The 26,332-nt window shown below is 41.7% G+C and overlaps 1 protein-coding gene across 4 annotated transcripts in view; it reads right to left on the bottom strand.

Annotated features, from left to right (window-relative positions):
• Nucleotides 1–26,332, bottom strand: part of LOC140194623 (protein sel-1 homolog 3-like) — a 104,738-nt gene that overhangs the window by 69,837 nt on the left and 8,569 nt on the right. For 3 of the 4 annotated variants that reach the window (XM_072251864.1, XM_072251865.1, XM_072251867.1), the window contains exon 1: nucleotides 18,766–19,116. The exons of the other annotated variant lie outside the window; for it this stretch is intronic. In XM_072251864.1, the coding sequence (XP_072107965.1) occupies nucleotides 18,766–18,852 (87 nt within the window). In that variant the 5' untranslated portion in view covers nucleotides 18,853–19,116. Of the gene's footprint in view, nucleotides 1–18,765; nucleotides 19,117–26,332 lie in introns of those variants that run through there. 4 annotated transcript variants of the gene reach the window in all.

Raw genomic sequence — 26,332 nt, 5'->3', positions numbered from 1 at the left:
GCCACAGGTCAAGGGGACAGGTAGATGCAATGTTGCATTCACATGTGACTCTGGGTGTGCAGTCTTTTCACCTACTCTACATTAGCCTAGATATACATTAGCTCAAACATCACCAGGTCACCAGAATTTTCACAAAATACAAAATATACTTGGTCAAGCCTGGAGACTTCTGCTAGAATATGTGATTTCATGAGACCATGATTCCTGGATCTGAATTTTTCAGCCAGAGAAGAAATCCTTTCACATATACTTTTCAAGTCCACTAAAAGAAATATGTATTCCATTTTTCTAAACCCTGAGGGATATAGGACATTTCTCTTCATCGTTCTTCAGAATTCAGTCCAACAAATTCACATACCAACTAAGACAAGTATGAAGTTCTTTACATCAATTAGCTCACAATACTGTACGTATATCCTCAACAAAGTCTAACAAAGGTACATTTACTTCCTCTGATTCCAGTGTATCAGCCCTGTATCCTCCAAATACCAACATTTATCAGTCTCACAGCTTCCATAAGTATTCTGTTAACACCATATTCGTTTCATATTTTCTTCTTTACGTGGTAACTATTTGCATAGTTCACTGAACAATGCATGTCTAGTCACCCAGCCAGTTTGTATATCAGTATAATCATTTTGCATCCAATTAATTTTGTATTATCAGTGCAATACAATCAGTCAGTGTTGTATATTATAAACAGCTGAAGCTCAAGGAGCAATTCTTGTTGTACTCCAATAGGTAAACTCAATCAAGCTGAAAATGACATTTTTATTCACATCCTCTGTTTCCTAACTGATAACCACTTCGCTAGCAATGCTAATATATCACCACCAATTTCATGACCCCTCCCCCCCCCACCCAATCTTGTGTAAAAACAACCCTAGTGGAATATCTTGAATACCTTCTTAAAACCCAAATCCATTTATATACAATTTATATTCATTAATTTATTGTATGTATATATGTATGTCTTTGTGTGTGTGTGTGTGTGTGTGTGTGTGTGTGTGTGTGTGTGTGTAACCATAGACATCTGTAGCATAGTAAATTTTAAATTGTCCCATTCAGGCCTAAAGACTTAATTGCTGTGGAAGATTTCTTACTCCTGTGGGATAACATCTTTCATGACAAGGTGAGAGTGTAAAACAATTTCAGGTTTTGGGGCCTCCATTGTGGTGGTTATAGGAGTTGACTCTGGGACACGTGGGCAAGTGGTTCTGACAACTCTGGACACCCAAGTACCCACTTTTGATCATCTTTCTAGTCCAGAACTGCTTGTCCAGGAGTGGAACATCAAACCACCTTATTTGAGGAGCCCTCAGTTTGTCTCGGGTGTTTGTCCTGTAAACTCCTGAGACAGGGTTTGAGGAGATCCAGGTGTGAACACAAGGGTCGACCCAGGAACAGCATAGCTGGTGAGCTGTTGGTTGTTGAGTGTGCTACATTGCGTTATCAATGAGGAAATTGGCGAGCTTCTGATTCAGTGTTGGTGTAGTGTGTTCTGCTGACATTGCTAACAATGCATGCTTTAGATTCTGGACATCCTTTCCACCAAGCTATTTGAGGATGAGTGGTACAATGTATTTGTAATATGACTTAATTCATTAATTTTAAGGAATTACTGAATCTGTTCAGCAACAACTGTGGTGGTATCCTCAACAGTGCACGGACAGCCGCTCGATCTGCTGACCTATCACAGGTCACCAGACAAATCTTCGAGCCAATGTTTTCATTTTGATCAGATGACCGGCGTGTAGCTCCTCCAATACTTTAGCTCTCAGCTTGGAAGTAAAACATCTTTCAATCCCCAAAGAAAGCAACCCCCTTCAAGGGCAAGTTCATCCAAGTGCTGGTATAAGTGGGGAACTGGAGCTTCTTTTGCAAAGTCCAGCCATTATGGGTGTCCATGTAGACCTGAGAGTGTGTCTGTGTGTGTGTGTGTGTGTGTGTGTGTGTGTGTGTGTGTGTGTGTGTGTGTGTGGCGTCTTTTCTGGTTTCCCTTTGGATTACCTCTACCATAATAGGGGGGTTCAATTGGCATTAAGGAGAATACGTCAAAAGGACTGTCCTCTTTTGTAAATATTTCAGGTATTTCCTTTTCCATGGGTAAATGGGACAACCCTTCAGCATTTCCATGATTAGTTGTCCTCTTCAATTCGACCTTGTAATTGTGTCCTCCAAGAAACAGAGCCCATCCCTGCATTTGAGCTGCTGCTGTTAGTTGAACACCCTTCTGTGCATTGAGAATGGACACTAGTGGTTGTTGATCAGTAATGAGAGTAAACTCTCTCCCATACAAGTACTGCATGCCAAACCAGACTCAAGGCCTATCTGTGCATAATTTTGCTCTGCAGCGGTAAGGGAATGTGATGCAAAGGCTGTGGGTGTTCACTTTCATCGCTTATAACTTGTGATATGACTACACCTAAACCATAAGGCGAGGCGTCACAGGCAAGCTTCACTGGATGATGTGGATCATAATGTGTGAGTACATTGTCTGACCATTTACTTTACTTTTTGAAAAGCCACCTCACACTGCTTTGTCCATTGCCATTTCTTCCTGATCTGTAGTAATGAGTTCAAGGGGTGGAACACAGGAGCCAGATTAGGCAGGAATATGTTATAGTAATTGACAAATCCTAAAAAGGACTGCAACTGTGACACACACTTTGGCCTTAGGGCATTCACCATTACTTGAATTTTCTCAGCCCACTTGTGTAAATCTTGTCCACCAATGGTGTATCCACAGTAAGTGATGTTAGGTTCACACTCGTCATATTGTGCTCTGAACCCATAACCTTCTAATCCTTTTAACACTGTCTTGAGAATTTGGAAATGATCCTTGTCATCCTTACTAGTAAATTGGCAGCTTTGCAGTGCTTGATCCATAGCTTTCTGCCAGAGTGCAGATGCTACTCCAAAAATAAGACTGTTATGGCGATAAAGCCCTTTGTGTTTATGTTGGGAGACTCTTCTTCCATCTCCAACTGTAGGTAGGCCTCTTCTATGTCCACTTTGCTGAAGTGTTTGCAAAAATATCCTCTATCCTGGGCAGAGGGCATAAACCTACTTTCAGTACTGGTTGATGTTGACCTTAAAATCACCACAGATCCTGGCAGACTCTTCTTGGCAACTGGGATGACTGGTGTTGCCCATAGGCTCCTCTCCACCTCAGAAAGAATTCCTTCAGCCCCCACGCAATCTAGCTCACTGGCTACTTTATCACGGATAGTATAAGGAACCGGATGGACTTTGTAAAACTTTGGTGTGGGATTTTCACTTAATACTATTTACCCTTGACATGTCTGAGTTTTCCAATGCCATCCTTGAACACTGCCATGACATCATCATGTATCCTCCCTAATTTGCTTTCAGTTGATTCTATTGCAGGGGATGTGGCATGTAAATGGTGGCCGGATTTCCAGTGAAAGTGCAGTTGTCTCAGCCAATCACCAACCCTGCAATGCTGCTCCTCCTTTGTTTAGCAAATACAAGCCCAGTGTAGCTTGTTGGTTGTTGTATGTCACTGTTTTGAATGCCACTCCCATAGGAGTTATCTTTTCTCCAATATAAGTCCTTAGTTGGATATCTCCTGGCTTCAGTTCAGGATCTTTGAAATGTCATTCAAATTAATTCTGTGGAATGACGGAAACAGATGAGCCAGTGTCCAAATTCATTTTAATTAATTTGCTGTTCACTTCTGGTGTAAGCCATATTGCTTGTCTCTTGTTAATTTCCACACAGCAAGCTTGTCATCAAAGCCATAAATTCTATTGTCCAAATCATCGACATATAACGTAAAAAGAAGTGGTCTCAACACCGATCCATGCATAACACCACCAGTCACAGGCAGCCAATCAGAAAAGACTCCCTTTCTTCCCACTCTTTGTCTCCTGCCAATCAGCCAATGCTCTATTTATGCTAGTATCATTTCTGTAATACCATGGGCTCTTATCTTGCTCAGCACCCTCATGTACGGCACCTTGTCAAAAGCCTTCTGAAAATCCAAGTATACAACATCCACTAATTTTGCTTTGTCTAACCTGCTTGTTACTTTCTCAAAGATTTCCAACAGATTTGGCAGGCAAGATATTCCATTTAAGAAACCATGCTGACGTTAGCCTATTTTATCATGTGCCTCCAAGTACCCCAAAACCTCATTCTTAACAATTGACTCCAACATCTTCCCAACCACTGGCCTATGATTTCCGTTCTTCTGCCTCTCTCCCTTCTTGAAGAGTAGAGTGGTATTTGCAATTTTCCAGTCCTCTGGCAACATGCCAGAATCTATTGATTCTTGAAAGACCATTACTAATGCCTCCACTATCTTTTCAGCTACCTCTTTCAAAACACTGGAAGACCTTTCAGCGTCCCAAGTATCTTCTCCCTAGCAACTGCACTCACTTCTGCCCCCTGACACTCTTGAAGTTCCTGCTTACTGATAGTGTCTTCCACAGTGAAGATTGATGCAAAATACTTATTAAGATTGTCTGCCATTTCTTTTTTCCCCTTTACTACCTTTCCAGCATCATTTCCCAGCGGTCCAATATCCACTCTTGCCTCTCTTTTGCTCTTTATATATCTGAAAAATAACTTTCGGTATCCTCTCTGATATTATTGGCTAGCTTACTTTCATATTTCATTTATTCCCACCTTATGGCTTTTTAATTGCCTTCCTTTGGGGTTTAGAACTTTCCAAATACACTAACATCCAAATAATTTTGCTCGAGCATATGCCCTCTCTTTGGCTTTTACGTTGGCTTTGACTTCCCTTGTCAGCTATTGTTGCTTCATCATGACTTTAGAATATTTCTTCTTCTTTGGGGTGTTGCTATTTTCTGCCTTCCAAACTACTGCCAGAAACTCCAGTCATTGCTGCTCTGCTGTCATTCCTGCTACTGTCCCCTTCCAGTCAATTTTTGCCAGCTCTTCTTTCATGCCTCTTTAATTCCCTTTACTCTACTGTAATAGTGATACATCTGACTTTAGCTTCTCCCTCTCAAATTGCAGGTCATTATCTCCTAAGTGTTCCTTTACCTTAAGCTCCCCAATCAAATCCTGTTCATTACAGAATACTCAGTCCAGAATAGCTGATCCCCCAGTGGGCTCAACCACAAGTTGCTCTAAAAAGCCATCTCGCAGGCATTCTACAAATTCTCTCTTGGGATCTAAAATCAGCTGCACCTGATTTCCCCAATCTACCTGCATATTGAAATCCCACATGACTTTCATAATTTTGCCCCTTTGACATGCATTTTCTATCTCCCATTGTAATTTATAGCCCACTTCCTCACTACTGTTTGGAGGCCTGTGTATAACTTTCATCAGGGTCATTTTACCCTTGCAGTATCTTAACTCTACCCACAATGATTCTGCACCTTCCAGTCCTATGTCACCACTTCCTAAGGATTTGATTTCATTTTTTACCAACAGAGCACCCCTCTGCCTACCTGCCTGACCTTTTTATACAATGCATACCCTTGGATATTAAGCTCCCAACTATAATCTTCTTTCAGCAATGACAGTGATGCCCACAGCGTCATAAATGCCAATCTCTAACTGCGCTCAGAATCATCTACCTTATTTCATATATGGTGGGCATTCAAATATAACACCTGTATTCGATTTTTCCCCCGTTACACTGTAACTCATCCATTGACTGCAATTTTGCCCTATCATCTGCTTGTCTCACTACACACTGCCTCTGCTTTTATCCCAACTGCTGCATCCTCAGCCCCATCTCGCTGTTTCCTATCTCCCAGCCAAATTAGTTTAAACCCTTCCCCACAGTTCTAGCAAACCTGCTGGCAAGAATATTAATCACCCTTGGGTTCAGGTGTAACCCAACCCTTTTATACCTCCCCAAGAAAAGATCCCAATGATCCAGAAATATGAAACCCTGGCCCTCAGCCATGCATTCATCTGCCAAATTATTTTATTTTAACTCTCACTTGTGCGTGGCACAGGCAGCAGTCCAAAGATTACTGCCCTGGAGGTCCTGCTTTTCAGCTTTTTACCTAGCTCCCTAAATTCTCTCCAGGATCTCCTCGCTTTTCCTATCTATGTCATTGGTGTCAATATGTACAAAGACTTCTGGCTGCTCACCCTCTCCCTTCAGAATGCCATAGACCCAATCCTGACCCTAGCACCTGGGAGGCAACCTACCTTCTAGGTGTCTCTATCATGATCACAGAATCTTGTGTCTACTGCTCTATGAAATCCATTATCACTACCACAGTCCTCTTTTCCCCCTTTTCTTCTGAGCCACAGCACCAGAATTAGTGCCAGAGACCCATTCATTGGAGTTCCCCCTGGGTAGGTCATAACCCTCCACCAATAGTATCCAAAGTGGTATACTTAATATTGGAGGAATGGCCACAGGAATACTCTGTACTGGCCACCCATTCCCTTTCTCTCTCCTGACAGTCACCCAGGTACATGCCTCCTGCAACTTAGAGGTGACTACTTCCCTGTAGCTCCTGTCTATCACTTCCTCAGTTTCCTGTAAGAGCTGAAGATCATTGAGCTACACCTCCAGTTCCTTAACATGGTCTCTGAGCAGCTCCAGCTCGGTGCACTTCATGCAGGTGTGGTTATTTGGGAGGCTGGAGGCCTCCTAGAATTCCCACATCTCACACAAAGAATACAACACAGCTTCTGGAGCCATTCTAACTGCCCTAACTATGTACTAACAGACAAGGAATGAAGAAGTAAGAAGGAGAAACTTATCAGATACTTACCTCGTCCAAGCCTGCTCTCACCAAAGCCACCCCATTCTAACACTAGCCCACTCACACATTGGCTGCTCCGCTTGTCCCTGCCTTATTTTTATTTGCCCTTGTTAATAAATCAGAATTTGATTGTGCCACCAGAAAATGCCAAGAGCCCACAAATGATCGTTTTTAAATCTCACTTATGGACCTATGACTTGCCTTCTCTCTCTCTCCCAATTTGATTTCAAGGTTTTCTGCAAGTTTCACCCTTAAACCTGCATTGGTCTGGTGTATGTGAGCCCCTGCCACAACCATAAAACAATTTATTCGGCCAGGCTGGTTTCTGTTTAAACATTTCAATTTTTTTTCATGATCAGTTTCATTCCTGACTGCAATTCAATTATGTCTCTGGCTGCTGTTTCCCTTGATACAGAGATATGAATTGCTCTTTTAAATGTGAGTTGTGCTTAATTTAGGATCCAATTTTAGCTTTCTTGTAAGATCGCTAAACAATCTCCTAATGCATCAATAAGCCCATTACCAAACTGACATTGCTCAGACAATCTCTTCAATTCAGTCATGTATGCTGAAATGGACTCCCCATTCTTTTGATCCCACTTATGAAACCTAAGCCGGCTGGTGGTGTAGTGGCATCAGCGCCGGACTTCGGAGAGAAGGCTCCCCAGTTCGAATCCAGCCAGCTCCCTTGCACGCTTTCCATTCATGCTGGGTTCAGCGTCGAGCTAACAACTCAGCCTTGTATAAATAGGAAAGCCCTGCTAAAAAACGCCGTCATGATGGCGTTCTGATGACTCCGCTCGGAGTTAAGGGCTTTCTTCTTATGAAACCTAAAGCATTCTGCAATCAACAATGGTTTCAGTTCTAAATGTTCCTGCATCACTCTCATGATATCAGCAAGGGTCACTTCTGCTGGCTTGGTTGGAGCAGTTCAACTTCTAAGCAAATTGTTGCCTTTACACCCAATACACTCAGTAAAACTGGTACTCGCTTTTCAATAGCTATTTTTTTTGCTTCAAAATATTGCTCAATTTGCTCAGTATACAGAGTAAGAGTTCGGCACAGACTAGAAGGGCTGAGATGGCCTGTTTCCGTGCTGTAATTATTATATGGTTATAATATCCAGTAATCTCTTTTGTAATCGAATATATCTATCTTTCTGATGTAGCCAAACATTTCTGCTTTTTTAAAAATTTATGACTATTATCACATAGTACTCACTATTTATGTACCCATGAATTTTGTCTTCATTTTCTGCCTTTAAAAAAACTCAATTGTCACTGTCCCTTCCTGAAGAAGCGTGTGCTACACTTTTTTAAAATCTCAAATATCTCACTGCACTTTTTTTCAAACTCAAACATCTCGCTGTGCTTCACCAGATAGTCGTCTCGGGTTGCCACTGTTATGTTTTGTAATTCCAAAACATCTAATTAATCAAAAGAAAAACATGGAGCTAGGAATAACTCTTAGTCCCATATATACTTTACTGAGGTGCGCTCTTATGCCATGGTGGGGTAACGATGGATGCCATTCACGTACTTCGAACATATAACCCGTAATAAATTATGTGAACAACAAAGAATGCTTAAACAAACAATATATTTACAACTTTACTCAAATATTACTGAAATATCAAATACTCAACACCCCACACTCAGATTTTGATGGACTCCATTGAAAGTAATGGTAGATGCTGGAGAAAGTCATTTCTTTAAGTTTGTTACTTGCCAATTATCAGCCCCTACCTGAATGTAGACTAGTTTTTCTGCTTTATTGTGAATGGAACTAATTGCACTATCATGAATGGACACTATTACATTATGATGGGAGGAAGACCATTGATGAAGCCATGAAGCTGTTAAAGATGTTTTGGGTGAGGCCACTGTTTAAAGAACCCCAATTATGAAGTTCTTGATCTTCATATAACCCAACCATCTGAATGCCAAGTACGAGTCCAGCCAGTGGTAACTTTCTCCTCCAATGCCATTCTTATCTCACATCTGGAATTCTGTTCTTTTGCCCCTGTTTGGACTAATACTGAGATGAAGTTTGGAGATAAGCAGTCCTGTGAAATCCAAACTGAGTATTGGTGAGTAGATTATTAATGATTGGGAGGCAAATAGCTGCTTTAAATTTATCCTGTTTTTCATGGTGAACATAATTGCCAATTTTCTACATTTCTGAATAGATGCCAGTGTTGTAAATGTACTAGAGCAGCTTGGCTAGAGACATAACTAGCTCCAGAGTGCAGGTCTTTGGATACTGTCTGGTCCCATAATTTTTGTTGTATTCAGTGCTTCATATATTAATAGAGCTTAAAATCATCAAGAGCCAACAAATCAGTTCCAGTTGTTATGCTGACCTGAATCAGCCATCTCCTTGCCTTCCTTTGACTACAATTTCTGAATTCCTCCTTTTAAGTATTTTTAATCTAACTACTTCATTCCCTCTCTCAGCTATCAATACTCTCTTCTCTCTTTTGAGTTGCTCCTTGTGAATATTAAAGAAAGGTTTACTCCTTTCCCCTGTTTCACTGAGCTCTCTCAGTCACCAAAATCCTGAACTGTTCATTTAATACAATCAGTACTCCATGCTACTCAATCCAGTTTTGGAATAAGGCTACAAAGAGATCTGGAGTGAGTCATCTTGGCTCAAACCTCGCATCAGGTGATTAAGTGTCACTTGTTACCACTACTGATAAAACCTTCCTTCACCTTGCATATGATTAGTAAGATAATAATTTGCTACGGTGAATTGGCCATGCTTGTTTATGAATAGGCATTTTTGGCCAAATTTCCACAATTGATTTCCACTGCCTTTTCTGTGGCACTCCCATGTTAGCTTCTACAAAAGATGAGAATGTAAATATTCTTGCAGCCTCTTTCTTTAGTTAGCTGTTTAATTCCACTGTTCCACTCACAATTGATTATGACAGAACTGGAGAACTTGGATTTGATCCATTATCTGTAAAATCACTTACCTCTGTCTGCTGCATACTACTTTTATAAAATAGAATAGTACAGCACAGTACAGGCTCTTCGGCCCACAATGTTGTGCCAACCCTTAAACCCTGCCTCCCATATTAACACCCCCCCACCTTAAATTCCTCCATATACTTGTCTAGTAGTCTCTTAAATTTCACCAGTGTATCTGCCCCCACCACTGACTCAGGCAGTGCATTCCACGCACCAACCACTCTCTGAGTAAAAAACCTTCCTCTAATAACCTCCATGAACTTCCCACCTCTTACCTTAAGGCCATGTCCTCTTGTATTGAGCAGTGTTGCCCTGGGGAAGAGGTGCCTGCTGTCCATTCTATATATTCCTCTTATTACCTTGTATACCTCTATCATGTCTCCTCTCATCCTCCTTCTCTTCAAAGAGTAAAGCCCTAGCTCCCTTAATCTCTGATCATAATGCATACTCTCTAAACCAGGCAGCATCCTGGTAAATCTCCTCTGTACCCTTTCCAATGCTTCCACATTCTTCCTATAGTGAGGCGACCAGAATTGGACACAGTACTCCAAGTGTGGCCTAACCAGAGTTTTATAGAGCTGCATCATTACCTCACGACTCTTAAACTCTATCCCTCAACTTATGAAAGGTAACACCCCATAAGCTTTCTTAACTACCCTATCTAACTGTGAGCCAACTTTCAGGGATCTGCGGACATGTACCCCCAGATCCCTCTGCTCCTCCACACTACCAAGTATCCTGCCATTTACATTGTACTCTGCCTTGGAGTTTGTCCTTCCAAAGTGTACCACCTCACACTTCTCCGGGTTGAACTCCATCTGCCACTTCTCAGCCCACTTCTGCATCCTATTAATGTCTCTCTGCAATCTTTGACAATCCTCTACACTATCCACAACACCACCAACCTTTGTGTCGTTGGCAAACTTGCCAACCCACCCTTCCACCCCCACATCCAGGTCGTTAATAAATATCACGAAAAGTAGAGGTCCTAGAACCGATCCTTGTGGGCATCACTTGTCACAAACCTCCATTTCAAATGTACTCCCTCCACCACGACCCTCTGCCTTCTGCAGGCAAGCCAATTCTGAATCCACCTGGCCAAACTTCCCTGGATCCCATACCTTCTGACTTTCTGAATAAGCCTACCGTGTGGAACCTTGTCAAATGTCTTACTAAAATCCATATAGAACACATCCAATGCACTACCCTCATCTATATGCCTGGTCACCTCCTTAAAGAACTCTATCAGGCTTGTTAGACACAATCTGCCCTTCACAAAAGCCATGCTGACTGTCCCTGATCAGACCATGATTCTCTGAATGCCCAGAGATCCTATCTCTAAGAATCTTTTCCAACAGTTTTCCCACCACAGACATAAGGCTCACTGGTCTATAATTATCCGGACTATCCCTACTACCTTTTTTGAACAAGGGGACAACATTCGCCTCCCTCCAGTCCTCCAGTACCATTCCCGTGGACAACGAGGACATAAAGATCCTAGCAAAAAGGCTCAGCAATCTCTTCCCTCACCTTGTGGAGCAGCCTGGGGAATATTCTGTCAAGCCCCAGGGACTTATCCATCCTAACGTACTTTAACAACTCCAACACCTCCTCTCCCTTAATATCAATATGCTCCAGAACATCAACCTCACTCATATTGTCCTCACCATCATCAAGTTCCCTCTCACTGGTGAATACCAAAGAGAAGTATTCATTGAGGACCTTGCTCACTTCCACAGCCTCCAGGCACATCTTCCCACTTTTATCTCTAATTGGTCCTACCTTCACTCCTGTCATCCTTTTGTTCTTCACATAATTGAAGAATGCCTTGGGTTTTCCTTTACCCTACTTGCTAAGGCCTTCTCATGCCCCCTTCTTGCTCTCCTCAGCCCCTTCTTAAGCTCCTTTCTTGCTACCCTATATTCCTCAATAGACCCATCTGATCCTTGCTTCCTAAACCTCATGTATGCTACCTTCTTCCACCTGACTAGATTATCCACCTCACTTGTCACTGATGGTTCCTTCACCCTACCATTCTTCATCTTCCTCACCGGGACAAATTTATCCCTAACATCCTGCAAGAGATCCCTAAACATCAACCACATGTCCATAGTACATTTCCCTGCAAAAACATCATCCCAATTCACACCCACAAGTTCTAGCCTTATAGCCTCATAATTTGCCCTTCCCCAATTAAAAATTTTCCTGTCCTCTCTGATTCTATCCTTTTCCATGATAATGTTAAAGGCCAGGGAGCGGTGGTCACTGTCCCCCAGATGCTCATCCACTGAGAGACCTGTGACCTGACCCGGTTCGTTACCTAATACTAGATCTAGTATGGCATTCCCCCAGTCGGCCTGTCAACATACTGTGACAGGAATCCGTCCTGGACACACTTAACAAACTCTGCCCTGTCCAAACCATCGGAACTAATCAGGTGCCAATCAATATTAGGGAAGTTAAAGTCACCATGATAATAACCCTGTTATTTTTGCACCTTTCCAAAATCTGCCTCCCAATCTGCTCCTCAGTATCTCTGCTGCTACCAGAGGGCCTATAGAATACTCTCAATTGAGTAACTGCTCCCTTCCTGTTCCTGACTTCCACCCATACTGACTCAAAAGAGGATCCTGCTACATTACCCACCCTTTCTGTAGCTGTAATAGTATCTCTGACCAGTAATGCCACGCCTCCTCCCCTTTTGCCCCCTCTCTATCCCTTTTAAAGCACTGAAATCCAGGAATATTGAGAATCCATTCTGCTCTGGTGCCAGCTAAATCTCTGTAATGGCCACTACATCATAATTCCATGTATGTATCCAAGCTCTCAGTTCATCACCTTTGTTCCTGATGCTTCTTGCATGAAAGTACACGTACTTTAGCCCTTCTACCTGACTGTCTTTACACCCTTTATTCTGCTTCTCTTTCCTCAAAGCCTCTTTATATGTTAGATCTGGCTTTACTCCATGCACTATACTTGCAGTTCTCTCATGACCTTTACCCTCCTCCACCTCACTGTCTGCTCTACCACTCTGGTTCCCCTCCCCCTGCAAATCCAGTTTAAACCCCCCAGAGCAGCACTAGCAAAACTTCCCGCAAGGATGTTAGTCCCCCTCCAGTTCAAGTGCAACCCAACCCGTCCTGTTGGAACAGGTCCCACCTTCCCTGGAACAAGGCCCAATTGTCCAGAAACATGAAGCCCTCCCTCCTGCACCAACTCCTTAGCCACGTATTTAGCTGCATTATCTTCTTATTTCTAGCCTCACTAGCGCATGGCACGGGTAGCAATTCTGACATTGCAACCCTGTAGGTCCTGTCCTTCAACTTTGCACCTAACTCCTTAAACTCTCTTTGCAGGACCTGCTCCTTCTTCCTATACGTCATTGGTCCTTACATGGACCATGACATCTGGCTACTCACCCTCCCTCTTGAGAATACTGAGAACTCGATCCAAGATATCGTGGACCCTGGCACCAGGGAGGCAACAGACCATCCGGGATTCTTGATCTCTCCCACAGAACCTCTTATTTGTCCCCCTAACTATCGAATCCCCTATCACTACTGCTCCCTTCTTTTCCTTCCTTTCCTTCTGAGCTGAGGGTCCAGTCTCGGTGCCAGAGACGCAACCACTGCAACTTGTCCCTGGTAGGTCGTCCCCACCAACAGTATCCAAAACGGTATTCTTATTATTGATGGGAACGGCCACAGGGGTGCTCTGCTCATTCTGTCTAGAAACATAGAAACATAGAAAATAGGTGCAGGAGTAGGCCATTCGGCCCTTCGAGCCTGCACCGCCATTTATTATGATCATGGCTGATCATCCAACTCAGAACCCTGCACCAGCCTTCCCTCCATACCCCCTGATCCCCATAGCCACAAGGGCCATATCTAACTCCCTCTTAAATATAGCCAATGAACTGGCCTCAACTGTTTCCTGTGGCAGAGAATTCCACAGATTCACCACTCTCTGTGTGAAGAAGTTTTTCCTAATCTTGGTCCTAAAAGGCTTCCCCTTTATCCTCAAACTGTGACCCCTCGTTCTGGACTTCCCCAACATCGGGAACAATCTTCCTGCATCTAGCCTGTCCAATCCCTTTAGGATTTTATACGTTTCAATTAGATCCCCCCTCAATCTTCTAAATTCCAACGAGTACAAGCCCAGTTCATTCAGTCTTTCTTCATATGAAAGTCCTGCCATCCCAGGAATCAATCTGGTGAACCTTCTTTGTACTCCCTCTATGGCAAGGATGTCCTTCCTCAGATTAGGGGACCAAAACTGCACACAATACTCCAGGTGTGGTCTCACCAAGGCCTTGTACAACTGCAGTAGTATCTCCCTGCTCCTGTACTCGAATCCTCTCACTATAAATGCCAGCATACCATTCGCCTTTTTCACCGCCTGCTGTACCTGCATGCCCACTATCAATGACTGGTGTATAATGACACCCAGGTCTCTTTGCACCTCCCCTTTTCCTAATCGGCCACCATTCAGATAATAATCTGTTTTCCTATTTTTGCCACCAAAGTGGATAACTTCACATTTATCCACATTAAATTGCATCTGCCATGAATTTGCCCACTCACCCAACCTATCCAAGTCACCCTGCATCCTCTTAGCATCCTCCTCACAGCTAACACTGCCGCCCAGCTTCGTGTCATCCGCAAACTTGGAGATGCTGCATTTAATTCCCTCATCCAAGTCATTAATATATATTGTAAACAACTGGGGTCCCAGCACTGAGCCTTGCGATACCCCACTCGTCACCGCCTGCCATTCTGAAAAGGTCCCGTTTATTCCCACTCTTTGCTTCCTGTCTGCTAACCAATTCTCTATCCACATCAATACCTTACCCCCAATACCGTGTGCTCTAAGTTTGCACACTAATCTCCTGTGTGGGACCTTGTCAAAAGCCTTTTGAAAATCCAAATATACCACATCCACTGGTTCTCCCCTATCCACTCTACTAGTTACATCCTCACCTATGAGATTCATCAGACATGATTTTCCTTTCACAAATCCATGCTGACTTTGTCCGATGATTTCACCGCTTTCCAAATGTGCTGTTACCACATCTTTGATAACTGACTCCAGCAGTTTCCCCACCACCGACGTTAGGCTAACCGGTCTATAATTCCCCGGTTTCTCTCTCCCTCCTTTCTTAAAAAGTGGGGTTACATTAGCCACCCTCCAATCCTCAGGAACTAGTCCAGAATCTAACGAGTTTTGAAAAATTATCACTAATGCATCCCCTATTTCTTGGGCTACTTCCTTAAGCACTCTGGGATGCAGACCATCTGGCCCTGGGGATTTATCTGCCTTTAATCCCTTCAATTTACCCAACACCACTTCCCTACTAACATGTATTTCGCTCAGTTCCTCCATCTCACTGGACCCTCTGTCCCCTACTATTTCTGGAAGATTATTTATGTCCTCCTTAGTGAAGACAGAGCCAAAGTAATTATTCAATTGGTCTGCCATGTCCTTGCTCCCCATAATCAATTCACCTGTTTCTGTCTGTAGGGGACCTACATTTGTCTTTACCAGTCTTTTCCTTTTTACATATCTATAAAAGCTTTTACAGTCAGTTTTTATGTTCCCTGCCAGTTTTCTCTCATAATCTTTTTCCCCCTTCCTAATTAAGCCCTTTGCCCTCCTCTGCTGAACTCTGAATTTCTCCCAGTCCTCAGGTGAGCCACTTTTTCTGGCTAATTTGTATGCTTCTTCTTTGGAATTGATACTATCCCTAATTTCTCTTGTCAGCCACGGGTGCACTACCTTCCTTGATTTATTCTTTTGCCAAACTGGGGTGAACAATTGTTGTAGTTCATCCATGCAATCCTTAAATGCTATTCCCCTTCCCTCTCCTGACAGTCACCTGTCTCCTAACTTTTAGGGGTGACTATCTCCCTGAAACTCCTGTCTATTTCTGCCTCTGCCTCTGCCTCATGAATGATCCGAAGTTCATCCAGCTCCAGCTCCAGTTCCCTAACTCCATTTGTCAGGAGTTGCACCTTTTACAGGTGTAGTAATCAGGGACAATTGTGCTCGCCCTGACTTCCCACATACTGCAAACGGAGCACTCGACTGCCCTAACTACTGCATCCATTACCTACTTCTAAGTTAATTAGATTAATTAAAGGAACTTACCCGGTCTTACCTCACTGGGAGCAGGCTTGTCCTCAGCCTCTGCTCATGGAAGCCTATCGAGCCAAAGCCTTCCTACTCTGTCTCCCACTACTCCGTCGCCCACTCCTATGATGCCCGCTCCATTAATTGCTCGCTTTTTAAACTCTCCCACTGTTCTCACAGGCCGACCTTCACGCGCTTGCGCAGTCATGCCCCATTCACACTGCCGAAGAAATTTGCTGTTTAACATGCAAGTACTCCTAAGCTACTGCTGGAAGTCCCTGTACATTCTTCACTGAACAAGGATTGATCCACTGGTGTAAAATAATGACAGAATGAGGGATATTCAGACCATGAAGCTCCCTAATATGTTCTGCAACTATCGCATTTGACATGATGATTGTGCCACACCATACAATAAAGTGTGCTTTCAAAGTTGGGACTTTTCCTCCACAGTAGTCATTCCTGCCAATTAATATAAGGGATCTGCAGCCCAAGAAGCAAGGTCAGACAGGTTTACATGTGTTAATCTATTTACCATTTTCTATCAACCCAATTTGGATGCTACGTCCTTCAGGCCTTAGGTCAATTGGCTAGCATTATTGTTACCACAACATTCTTTGTGATGGCCATTGAAGTTCTCTTCCTATACTTCTTGTGACCTTGCGACTCTCAGGCTTCTTCCAAGTGTGATCCAAAGTGGAGAAGTACTGGTTGATTGGCTGAGACAGTGATAAGCAGCAGAAGCTTTCCTTGTTTGTTTTTGAGCAGATGCCATGACACTATAACGGGGTCTGGAGTCATTGTTGATGTTAAAGAGTCCCTCCCGCTAGTATTCTATTGTGCCACTGCCTCTGAAGGCCTATTCTACCACCAAGATAAAAAGATAAGGTCGGTTCCAAATGTCCAGGGCATTATAAATACAAATATGTCAGCTCTCCCAATTTAGATACTGGTCCCCAGATGACTACGCAAATTTGACTAGGCTGAATGCTTAGTCAGTGTCAGGTGATCTATTTGGTTATATTTTCATTATGTTTCAATGTAACAGTTGTGATAATAATTACTTGGGTTTTCTATTTCATTTTGGAGGGAAGATAAGAACCAACTACATGGCCATATGTCTGAAATCAAATATAGGATAGTGGATTTTCTTAACTCAATGATATTTGGGGACCAGATGGATTTTATGACGTCCTGATAGTTTAATGATGCCATTTCCAAGACTTGCTATTTTTAAAAATTCCATGCATTGTTTCTCCTTCACACTCCTGGTTACACCTTTAAGAAACTCCCTGAATTACTAACTATTACTCTACTTCCATAAACCCATGTTGGCTCTGCTTAAGCAAGTATACTGTTTTCAAGTTGTTAATAAAACAGTACTAGTATTCTCCCACCCTCTAATATCATGTTAACTACCTTTGTTCTCCATTTTCTTTCTCCCTATTTTAAATTGAAAATGGTATTATCATTAATACCTTCCAAATTATTAAGTGTTTTAGAATCTAGGCAATCTTAGTAGATTAAAATTAATACATACATTCTGTAGCTACGTCATTAACAAAGTTTAGGATTTAAGCCACAAGGTTTAAGGCATTTATCATCTTTAAGCTCAATAGTGTTTTTCAGTATTAATATTATTTATTGTTCAACTCTTTATCCTCATTAGATTCCAATTCTCCATAATTTCTGACAGGACTATTTGCTTATATAGAGTATAAATGGGTCAAATGGCTTCTTTCACTGTTGTTATTTTTAAACATTTCCAACAAAGTATATCAAGTATAAATGGGTCAAATGGCTTCTTTCACTGTTGTTATTTTTAAACATTTCCAACAAAGTATAATCAAGGAATCAAAATTTGGCAGTTTGGAATTTACATAAAAGTCCACCCCCTCCTCTAGTAGTCTGCCATATGCTTTCTCCCACATCTCAGGAACTCAGTCATCATGGTACCATTCTGGACTCCATTCCATGGCCATTAACCATATTTTTCAAACATCAAATACAAGTCTTGATTTTCTGTATGGCATGATTTATAAATTTTATACAGAAAATTAAAAAGATTCTTGGTACCCCACAGGGAGTTGAATCGATATTTGTGAGATTAAGATTATTCTGTACTAAATTATGCTGCAGATTGTGAGTGGCATTCACAAATCCATGATTGCCTTTTTCTTATTAAGTAATTATTAATGAAGTACATTGTCTGTACTTTCCAATGAGTTCTGGAGCATAGAAACATTTTTTTCTGTCATTTTGTTTCAGAATGAATGTGAAAGCCATGTATAGAATTTAGAACATATTATAAGCGCAGGAACAAGCCCTTCAAGATCATAATGTGTGCGCCGAACACAGTACCAATTTAAACTAAATCTCCTCTGCCTGTACTTAACCAACCTTGCATATTCTTGTGCCTAATACCTATGCATAAAAAACTGTATCGGGAAAAGGAGAAAGCAACACAAATACAATCTCTTTCACAACAGGGAAGACCAAACAGAGATCAGACTGAAGCGCTGACAACTGTGAAGTTTCAGAATGAGGAGAATGAATGGAACATGGTGTTTGAATTTCTAACTCAAATTCAAAATCAACGTAATAGCATGAGAGAATGGGGAGATTACTTTTATTTTAACAGATTATAATGAGATAGAATGGCCTACCTAAACTGTACAGGAATATGAACCCAAAATAACTTTCCAGAACAACTTCTGGAAATAACTTTTGAAAGGAAAAGTGGGAAAATGGGGAAAAGGTGGATTAAATTTAGATACTTTTTCAAGCACGATGATTTAAAATATATCATTGTCACCACAAGAGCAGCGCAAAAGAACAGGATACAGTTTATGTTCGAAGCACTTATGCAAATAATAACCTTGGCGTCAGCGTACCCTATGTACATACAGTACACGTTCAGTATCACTTACCAGCACGATTAACCATCCGAGGGAGTGCAGCCAGTGAGACATTCTCATTTCCTTGCAAGTGGCCATAGCGCACAATCTGGTCACCATCCCAACTTCCACTGCTTTGCATTTTCCATTTGTATTTTTTTCACTTCTTCCAATTGGATATTCTTTTAAGAATAGCCTGGTGAGTTAAGTGCTTAAACTATGTACAAATCATGTCAGAAGTTCTAGAAAGGCACTTCAATATTTTTTGCCAGTCTGGTGGTCGTTCTTACCTACTTGTGGTCCCACGTTTAGAACAAGGGGGGAAACCTAGCCAACAGGTAGGTGCAGTCTCACCTGGTGGCCACTATTGACTCAGCCTGAGTCGACCTGACAGACGTGGAACAGCAGCAGGTACTTCCGGGAGCTGCGTGGCCAATAAGAGTGTCTGCCACGGCGCAATCCAGGAAGATTCATCCGAGCGACTCCTGACAGAGCGAGTGACCCGCAAATGAAACAGAAGGGATTAAACCGCCTGCTAGCTAGCTCTGAGCTTTACAGTATGTGCGGGTGTTCCCTGAATTCGTCGTTGAGATAAATTCCCCCTTCCTTTTCTTTAAACCGGTAGATATGCGTGTACAGTATAGGAACGGGTATAAGCAAATAGTCATCGCCAAAATCTCTAGTCATTTTCTCCTAATGCGGTTTTGATTCTGTGCCAGAATGAAACTGTGCCACATGTTTTCCCTTTTCCCTATCCCAGCCCACTAGTCACGAAATTTATACCAAATGAATTCCTCAAAAGAACACAATAGGAGTCCAATCACAAATAAGAGGAAATCTGCAGATGCTGACAATCCAAGAAACACACACAAAATGCTGAAAGAACTCAGCAAGCCAGGCAGCATCTATGGAAAAGAGTACAGCCGACGTTTCAGGCCAAAACCCTTCAGCAGGAAATGCTGAGTCCCTCCAGCATTTTGTATGTGTTGGTAAGTTAAATAGGCACAAGATTCAGTCATCTGGCCCTTCGAGCCCGCTCCGCCATTCAATAAGATCGTCAGCTCCACCTTGCCGCCTTTTCTCCAGAACATTTAATTCCTCTGCTATGCAAAAATACATCTAATTGTGTCTCAGATATATTTAGAGGTAGCTTCTACCGCTTCCCTTGGCAGAGAGTTCTACAGATTTACTACTCTCTGGAAAAAAGAGTTTCTCCTTATCTCCTTCTTAAACCTATTCCCTTGAAACTTGGGCTGTGCCTAACTTACCAGTGGAAACCACTTCCCTGCTTTCTATCTCTGCAATTGGATCCTCGTCTTCCTAACCTGAAGACCACATCTGTGCGGATGGGAAACAACATCTCCACCTCTTTGACAATCAACACAGGTGCACCTCAGGACTGTGTGCTTAGCTCACTGCTCTACTCTCTCTATTCCCATGACTGTGTGGCTAGGCACAGCTCAAATGCCATCTATAAATTTGCTGATAACACAACTATTGTTGGCAGAATTTCAGATGGTGACACGAGGATGCACGGGAGTGAGATACATCAGCTAGTTGAGTGGTGTTGCACTCATTGTCAGTAAGAACAAAGAACTGATTGTGGACTTCAGACAGGATAAGAAGGGACCACACAGCAGTCCTCATAGAGGGATCAGAAGTGGAAGGAGTGAGCAATTTCAAGTTCTTGGGAGTCGATATATCTGAGGATCAATCCTGGGTCCAACATATTGATGCAGCTATATTTTATTCAGAGTTTGAGAAGATTTGATATGTCTCCAAAGATATTTGTAAATTTCTACAGAAGAACCATCCTAACAGCCTGTATGGGGGAGCGGGCTACTGCACAGGAATGAAGTAAGCTGCAGAGACTTATAAACTTAGTCAGCTCTATCATGGGCAAGAGCCACCGTAGTATCTAGGACACCTTCAAGGAGTGAAGCCTCAGAAAGGTGACATCTATCATTAAAGACTGCCATCACATGCCCTCTTCCCATTGCTACCATCAGGAAGGAGGTACAGGAGCCTGAAAGCACACACTCATTCAGAAATAGCCTCATTCCCTCTGCCATCTGATTTCTGAATGGACATTGAACTCATGAACACTACCTCACTACTTCTATTTTACTTTTATTTTTGTACCACTTATTTAATTTAACTATTTATATACATACTTACTGTAATTCATGTTTTTTCTCTATTATGTATTGCATTGTACTGCTACAACAAAGACAACAAATTTAATGACATATGCCAGTGATATTAAACCTGATTCTGAACTTATCGATTCCTTTCACAATTTTATATATACGTGTGTGTGTGTGTATATATATATATATATATATATATATATATATATATATTCCCTCTCATTTTACTGAGTTCTAGCCAGTATAGTCCCAGGCAACTCAATCTCTCGTCACAGGTTAATTCCTCATCTCCTGACTCAATCTGTGAACATCCTCTGCAATGCCTCCAAAGTCAGCATTTCTTTCCTCAACTAAGGAGAACAGGATAACTAAGCACAGATAACCCAACTTATTTGCAGCATAACCTCTCTGCTCTTAAATTCAATCCCTCTAGCAATGAAAGCCAACATTCCATTTCTTCATAACCTGTTGCACCTGCAAACCAACCGCATGCATAAGCACTCTTTAGTCCCTCTGCATAACAGCGTGGTGCAGTCTTTCACCATTTAAATTTGCTTTTCTTTCCAAAGTGGATGCTATCGCATTTACCAACATTGTACTACATCTGCCAGACCCTTGCCTATCCACTTAATGTATCTCTCTGCAGATTCTCTGCATCCTCTGCACAATTTACTTTTCCACTCAATTTAGTGTAATCAGCGAACTTAGCAACAATATAGTTGGTCCCCTCTCCCAAATTGTTAATGTGTATCACGAACAGTTGTAGGCCCAGCACCAACCTTTTCGGCACTCTGCTCACCACTACCAACCAGAGAAACACACCTTTATCCTGATTCTCTGCATTGTTTTTCTTAACTAATTCTCTATCCATGCCAATACATTAACCCCAACCCCATGCACCTTTACCTTATGGTTAAGTCTTTTATGCGACACCTTATAGGATACCTTCTAGAAATCCAAGTATACAACATCCACCTGTTCCTCTCTATCCACTGTGCTCATTATATCCTCAAACAACTCCAATAAGTTCAACAAACAGGACCCACCTTTCATGAATCCATTCTGTGTCTGCCTGATGGAATTACTGTCTAGATGTCTCGCTCTTTCTTCCTTAATGATAGCCTCAGACATTTACCTAATACAGACATTAAACTGTAGTTACCCACCTTTTGCCTACATCCTTCTTTAAACAGAGACAAGGCATTTGCTGTCTTTGAATCCATTAAACAACAGTTTTTCTAATAGACTATTATAGTTCAAAATATTAAACTGATAGATCACAATGTCAATTGCAAAATATTTTAACAGAAGTAGGCTTTCTGGATATGTTTTTTCCAATGTAAAAATCTAGATGCCTTATTTTTAAATTATTAAAGCATCTCAGTATGCAGTAAATGGGTTCATTCTTCAAAAACTATATAAAGCAAAAGAGGTTATACTGGCCAACAGGTAGTGTTTTGACTTCTCTTTAGAATTACTACATGTTTGAAATAAAGTATTGACTAATTGCCAAAAGTTTAAAACTAATGATGAAGTTACCAATTTGGTCACTAAGAGGACAGCTCTTTAGCGCACATGGGTCCTGAGAAAGGAACAAATAATCTAGGAAACCAACATTAAGTTAATTTGTATGTTGAATCAATCACAGAAAAAGACAAGGTCATATCAACATAAAACAAATTGTACTTGTTGTTAGGCCTGATTATTACCAGCCCCAGAACTAACCCTAAAGTTCCATACATCAGCTAATATCCAAAACAAAATCCATGAAATAACAGCACAGATAAAGATAAGCAGGAACAATCTAATAAGCAAACACATGCTGGAAATTCAAGCAACACACATCAAAGTTGCTGGTGAATGCAGCAGGCCAGGCAGCATCTCTAGGAAGAGGTACGGTCAATGTTTCGGGCCGAGACTCTACGTCAGGACCCTTCATTTCAGGCCTTCGTCCTGACAAAGGGTCTCGGCCTGAAACATTGACTGTACCTCTTCCTAGAGATGCTGCCTGGCCTGCTGCATTCACCAGCAACTTTGATGTGTGTTGCAACAATCTAATAAGCGTTACTAGATAGAGTCATAACAAGATCAAAGCTTGGTAGTCAATTTTCACGAATATTCCACACTCAAGACATAAAAGATGGTAGAATAGTTCTGCTCATTAGAAACGAAGTAAGTACAATTGCGAGATACAACTTAGGCATAAAGGAGAGTCCATTTGGGTGGAGACATAAATTGCAAGGAAAAGAAGACTGTAGTTAGTGTAGTGTTTCATTGGAGAGTAGGAGAACGAGAGATGATATTCAATATCAGAATCAGAATCAGGTTTAATATTTTCAGCATGTGTCATGAAATTTGTTGTCTTTGTAGTAGCAGACCAATTCAATACATAATAAAAGAAAAAATGCAAATTACAGTAAATATTTATATACGTAAAAGTTAAATAAGTAGTGCCAAAATAAAAATTAAAAAAGAGATGTATAGAGATGTATAAGATCATGAGAGGCATGGATAAGGTGATTGCACCCAGTCTGTTCACCAGGTTGGGGGAATTAGGAACCAGAGGGCATAGTTTAAGGTAAGAGGAGAATGATTAAATAGGAACTTGAGGGGCAACATTCTACACAGAGGACTGTATGTATATGGAATGAGTTGCCAGCAGAAGTGATGGAGTTGGCTGGAATGGACTGGGAATGCAAGTTAAAAATTGGGATGTGGAAACAGCTTCAATCAATAACTGGGAAGAATTTGGTTATCAGGTACGATATGTTCTCAGGACGGCTGTACTTGTCACGGGTGTGGCCTGTTCCCCACTCCTCTGCCTCAGTGATTACCTGGAACATCTTCCAGTTTATCTGGAGGTACAAGATGGAACATGGCCGACAGGTCATGCTGCACAAATTCCCAGAGAATGGGGGGCAAAAGTGTATGCAATATTGCACTCATTCTGATGATCATTTTCATGTATGGTTGTATCAGGCAGTGTGTGGATCCAAAGTATGTGGGCACCAAGTGTCACTATATCCAAAAGTTCTATCTGTTCCTGGTGTTGCAAAAGCAGGCCTGGCCCTGTTATCTCATGATGTCCCAGTCAGCTGGACTGTGCCATACTGCCTGATCTTTGTGGAAGAATACTTGACCAGAAGTTCATTGTCCAGTGGTCAGTATGGAGCATCTGACAGATACTGTGAGACAGGGACACCGGGTGGTTTCCCGTGCAAACTCTCCAAACTATCGTGCAGAAAATCTCCTTGTCAGATCTCACAAACAAGCTCAAGACCTCACTTGGCTAGCAGTGAGGTTGGCTCTCACTGTCAAAGTCTTCATATACAGACAACGTATCACTCTCAATATATCCTGCCCTTGAGGTAGCTACGGTGGGGAAGAAATAGTCACCCACTTATTTGTAGAATGCAGGCTTGCTAAGAAGGTGGGGTGATAGATGCAACAAGGGTTCACCCCCAGCAGCTGTGTAACTCTGATTTACAGCTGTTCCCGAGGACACACACCAAGACAGACATCAAATGCTGCTGGAAGATCATCAACTTGGTGAAGGATGCCCTTGGATCTGCCGGAACGCTGTTGGTCTTCCAGCACAGAGATGCCTGTAAGACAATGCTGCAGACTGGCACAAGGTCTCCTTCCACTACAACACATGGGGAGGTGAAATTCTGTGGGGAAGCCCCTCGAATAATAAAGGGAATATCACCTCAGGGAGCTATGATGCTATGAGTAGCAATGGTGCTATGTTTGTGTTCTTTCTTTATATGTTTACACTACTAAATGTAACGATCATGAATGTAAAAGTCTCTTGCCCTGTTTATTTCTTTGTGTGTGTATATATATACAGGTGTACTATTTCCAACAATGTGGCTATTACTGGGGTCCCTCAGAGTGTCTTTAACAAGCTCTTCTGCTCAACTGCTCCATGTTGACCAAGATGCTGGTTCCATTTGCCTGCATTTGGCCCATATCCTTCTAAATTTTTACCATCCTGTACCTGTCCATAATTATGAATAAAGTCTATTTTTGAAATTAAAAACAAGCAAGTAGTTAAGGCAGGTATAATAACTTTTAAAAGACTGTTGGACAGGTACAGGATGGTAAAAATTTAGAAGGATATGGGCCAAATGCAGGCAAATGGAACCAGCATCTTGGTCAACATGGAGCAGTTGAGCAGAAGAGCTTGTTAAAGACACTCTGAGGGACCCCAGTAATAGCCACATTGTTGGAAATAGTACACCTGTACTTCAAGAAGTACCCTCCTACTGTATTTCATTGGTTTTCACAAACTATGGTGTGTTTGAATTTGGAAAAAATTAGAAGTGCGGTTTATGACCCTTCCATTAATTTTGAAGAAACTTGGAGGCCATTCATTCAGTATTTTCATTTGATGTAATTTGACCATTTCCAAACTTATTTTATTTCTCTGTACTGTTGGTTGAGAGGAATGGAGTTGTCGACACTAAGGTTTTCTTCTTTCCCATTTTTAAGTTGTTAGAATTGCCCAAGTCTTTAGTTTAGTTGACTAGTTCTGTTTAGTTTAGTTTTTTTTTGGGATGGGGCTTTTTTTCCCCTTTTTTTTCTTTTTCATGATTTTTCTCAGTTTTTTTTGCCCTGTATTATTCATTGTTATTCTACACAATTGGGAGCTTTGTCAATTTATACTATTTGGTCTTACAATTACTCATTTTAAGTGCAACAATGTATCTCCTACTATTTGTATTATAGCTATGTTATGTTTTCATTCTATGAAATTAATAAAAAGATTGAAAAAGAAAGAAAGAAGTAATGAGGAAGGGGAGTGAAAAGAATAGTCCACTAATCATGGGTGATTTTAATCTTCATGAAGACTGGGTTATTCAAATTGGAAATGGTAATATAAGAATTGATTCACAGAGTAGCTACCTCGAGCAGTACGTTATTCAGCAAATCCAAAAACAGGTTACTGTGGACATAATAATGTCTAATGAGATTCCCTACGAAAGTAAAATTAATGTGAATATTAGGACTATCATCCAGCAGCACTTACATCTACTGTGATGAATTACTTCAAGATTTTGATTATGAGACATTCAACTCCCACCTGAGGAGTGACATGGATCCACACCAATTTGTTGACAAACAATCAACAGCAGATGCCATTTCACTGGCTTTTCGCTCAGCTCTGGAACACTTGAACAAGGACAATACACACATCAGGATGCTCTTCACTGATTGGTAGGCAGCCTTCGATCCCAGGGGATCATGAGCTTGCGCCTCTGGGGGGACTGTGGACTGCAGGAAGATTTGAAGAACTGGCTGTTGCCCATGCAGCAGGTTCCCCCTCTCCACATCACTGATGTAATCCAAGGGAAGGGCAAGCACCGACACAGCTTGGCACCAGTGTTGTCGCAGAGGCTGTCAGAGTAAAGTTGTAAACAACATCAAACTGCCGGCTCCGGATTTCT

This window comes from Mobula birostris, chromosome 3, assembly GCF_030028105.1.
Source record: "Mobula birostris isolate sMobBir1 chromosome 3, sMobBir1.hap1, whole genome shotgun sequence".
Classification (NCBI taxonomy): Eukaryota; Metazoa; Chordata; class Chondrichthyes; order Myliobatiformes; family Myliobatidae; genus Mobula; species Mobula birostris.
The sequence above is the reverse complement of the archived record's forward strand: the minus strand, read 5'-3'. Positions and strand labels throughout refer to the sequence as shown.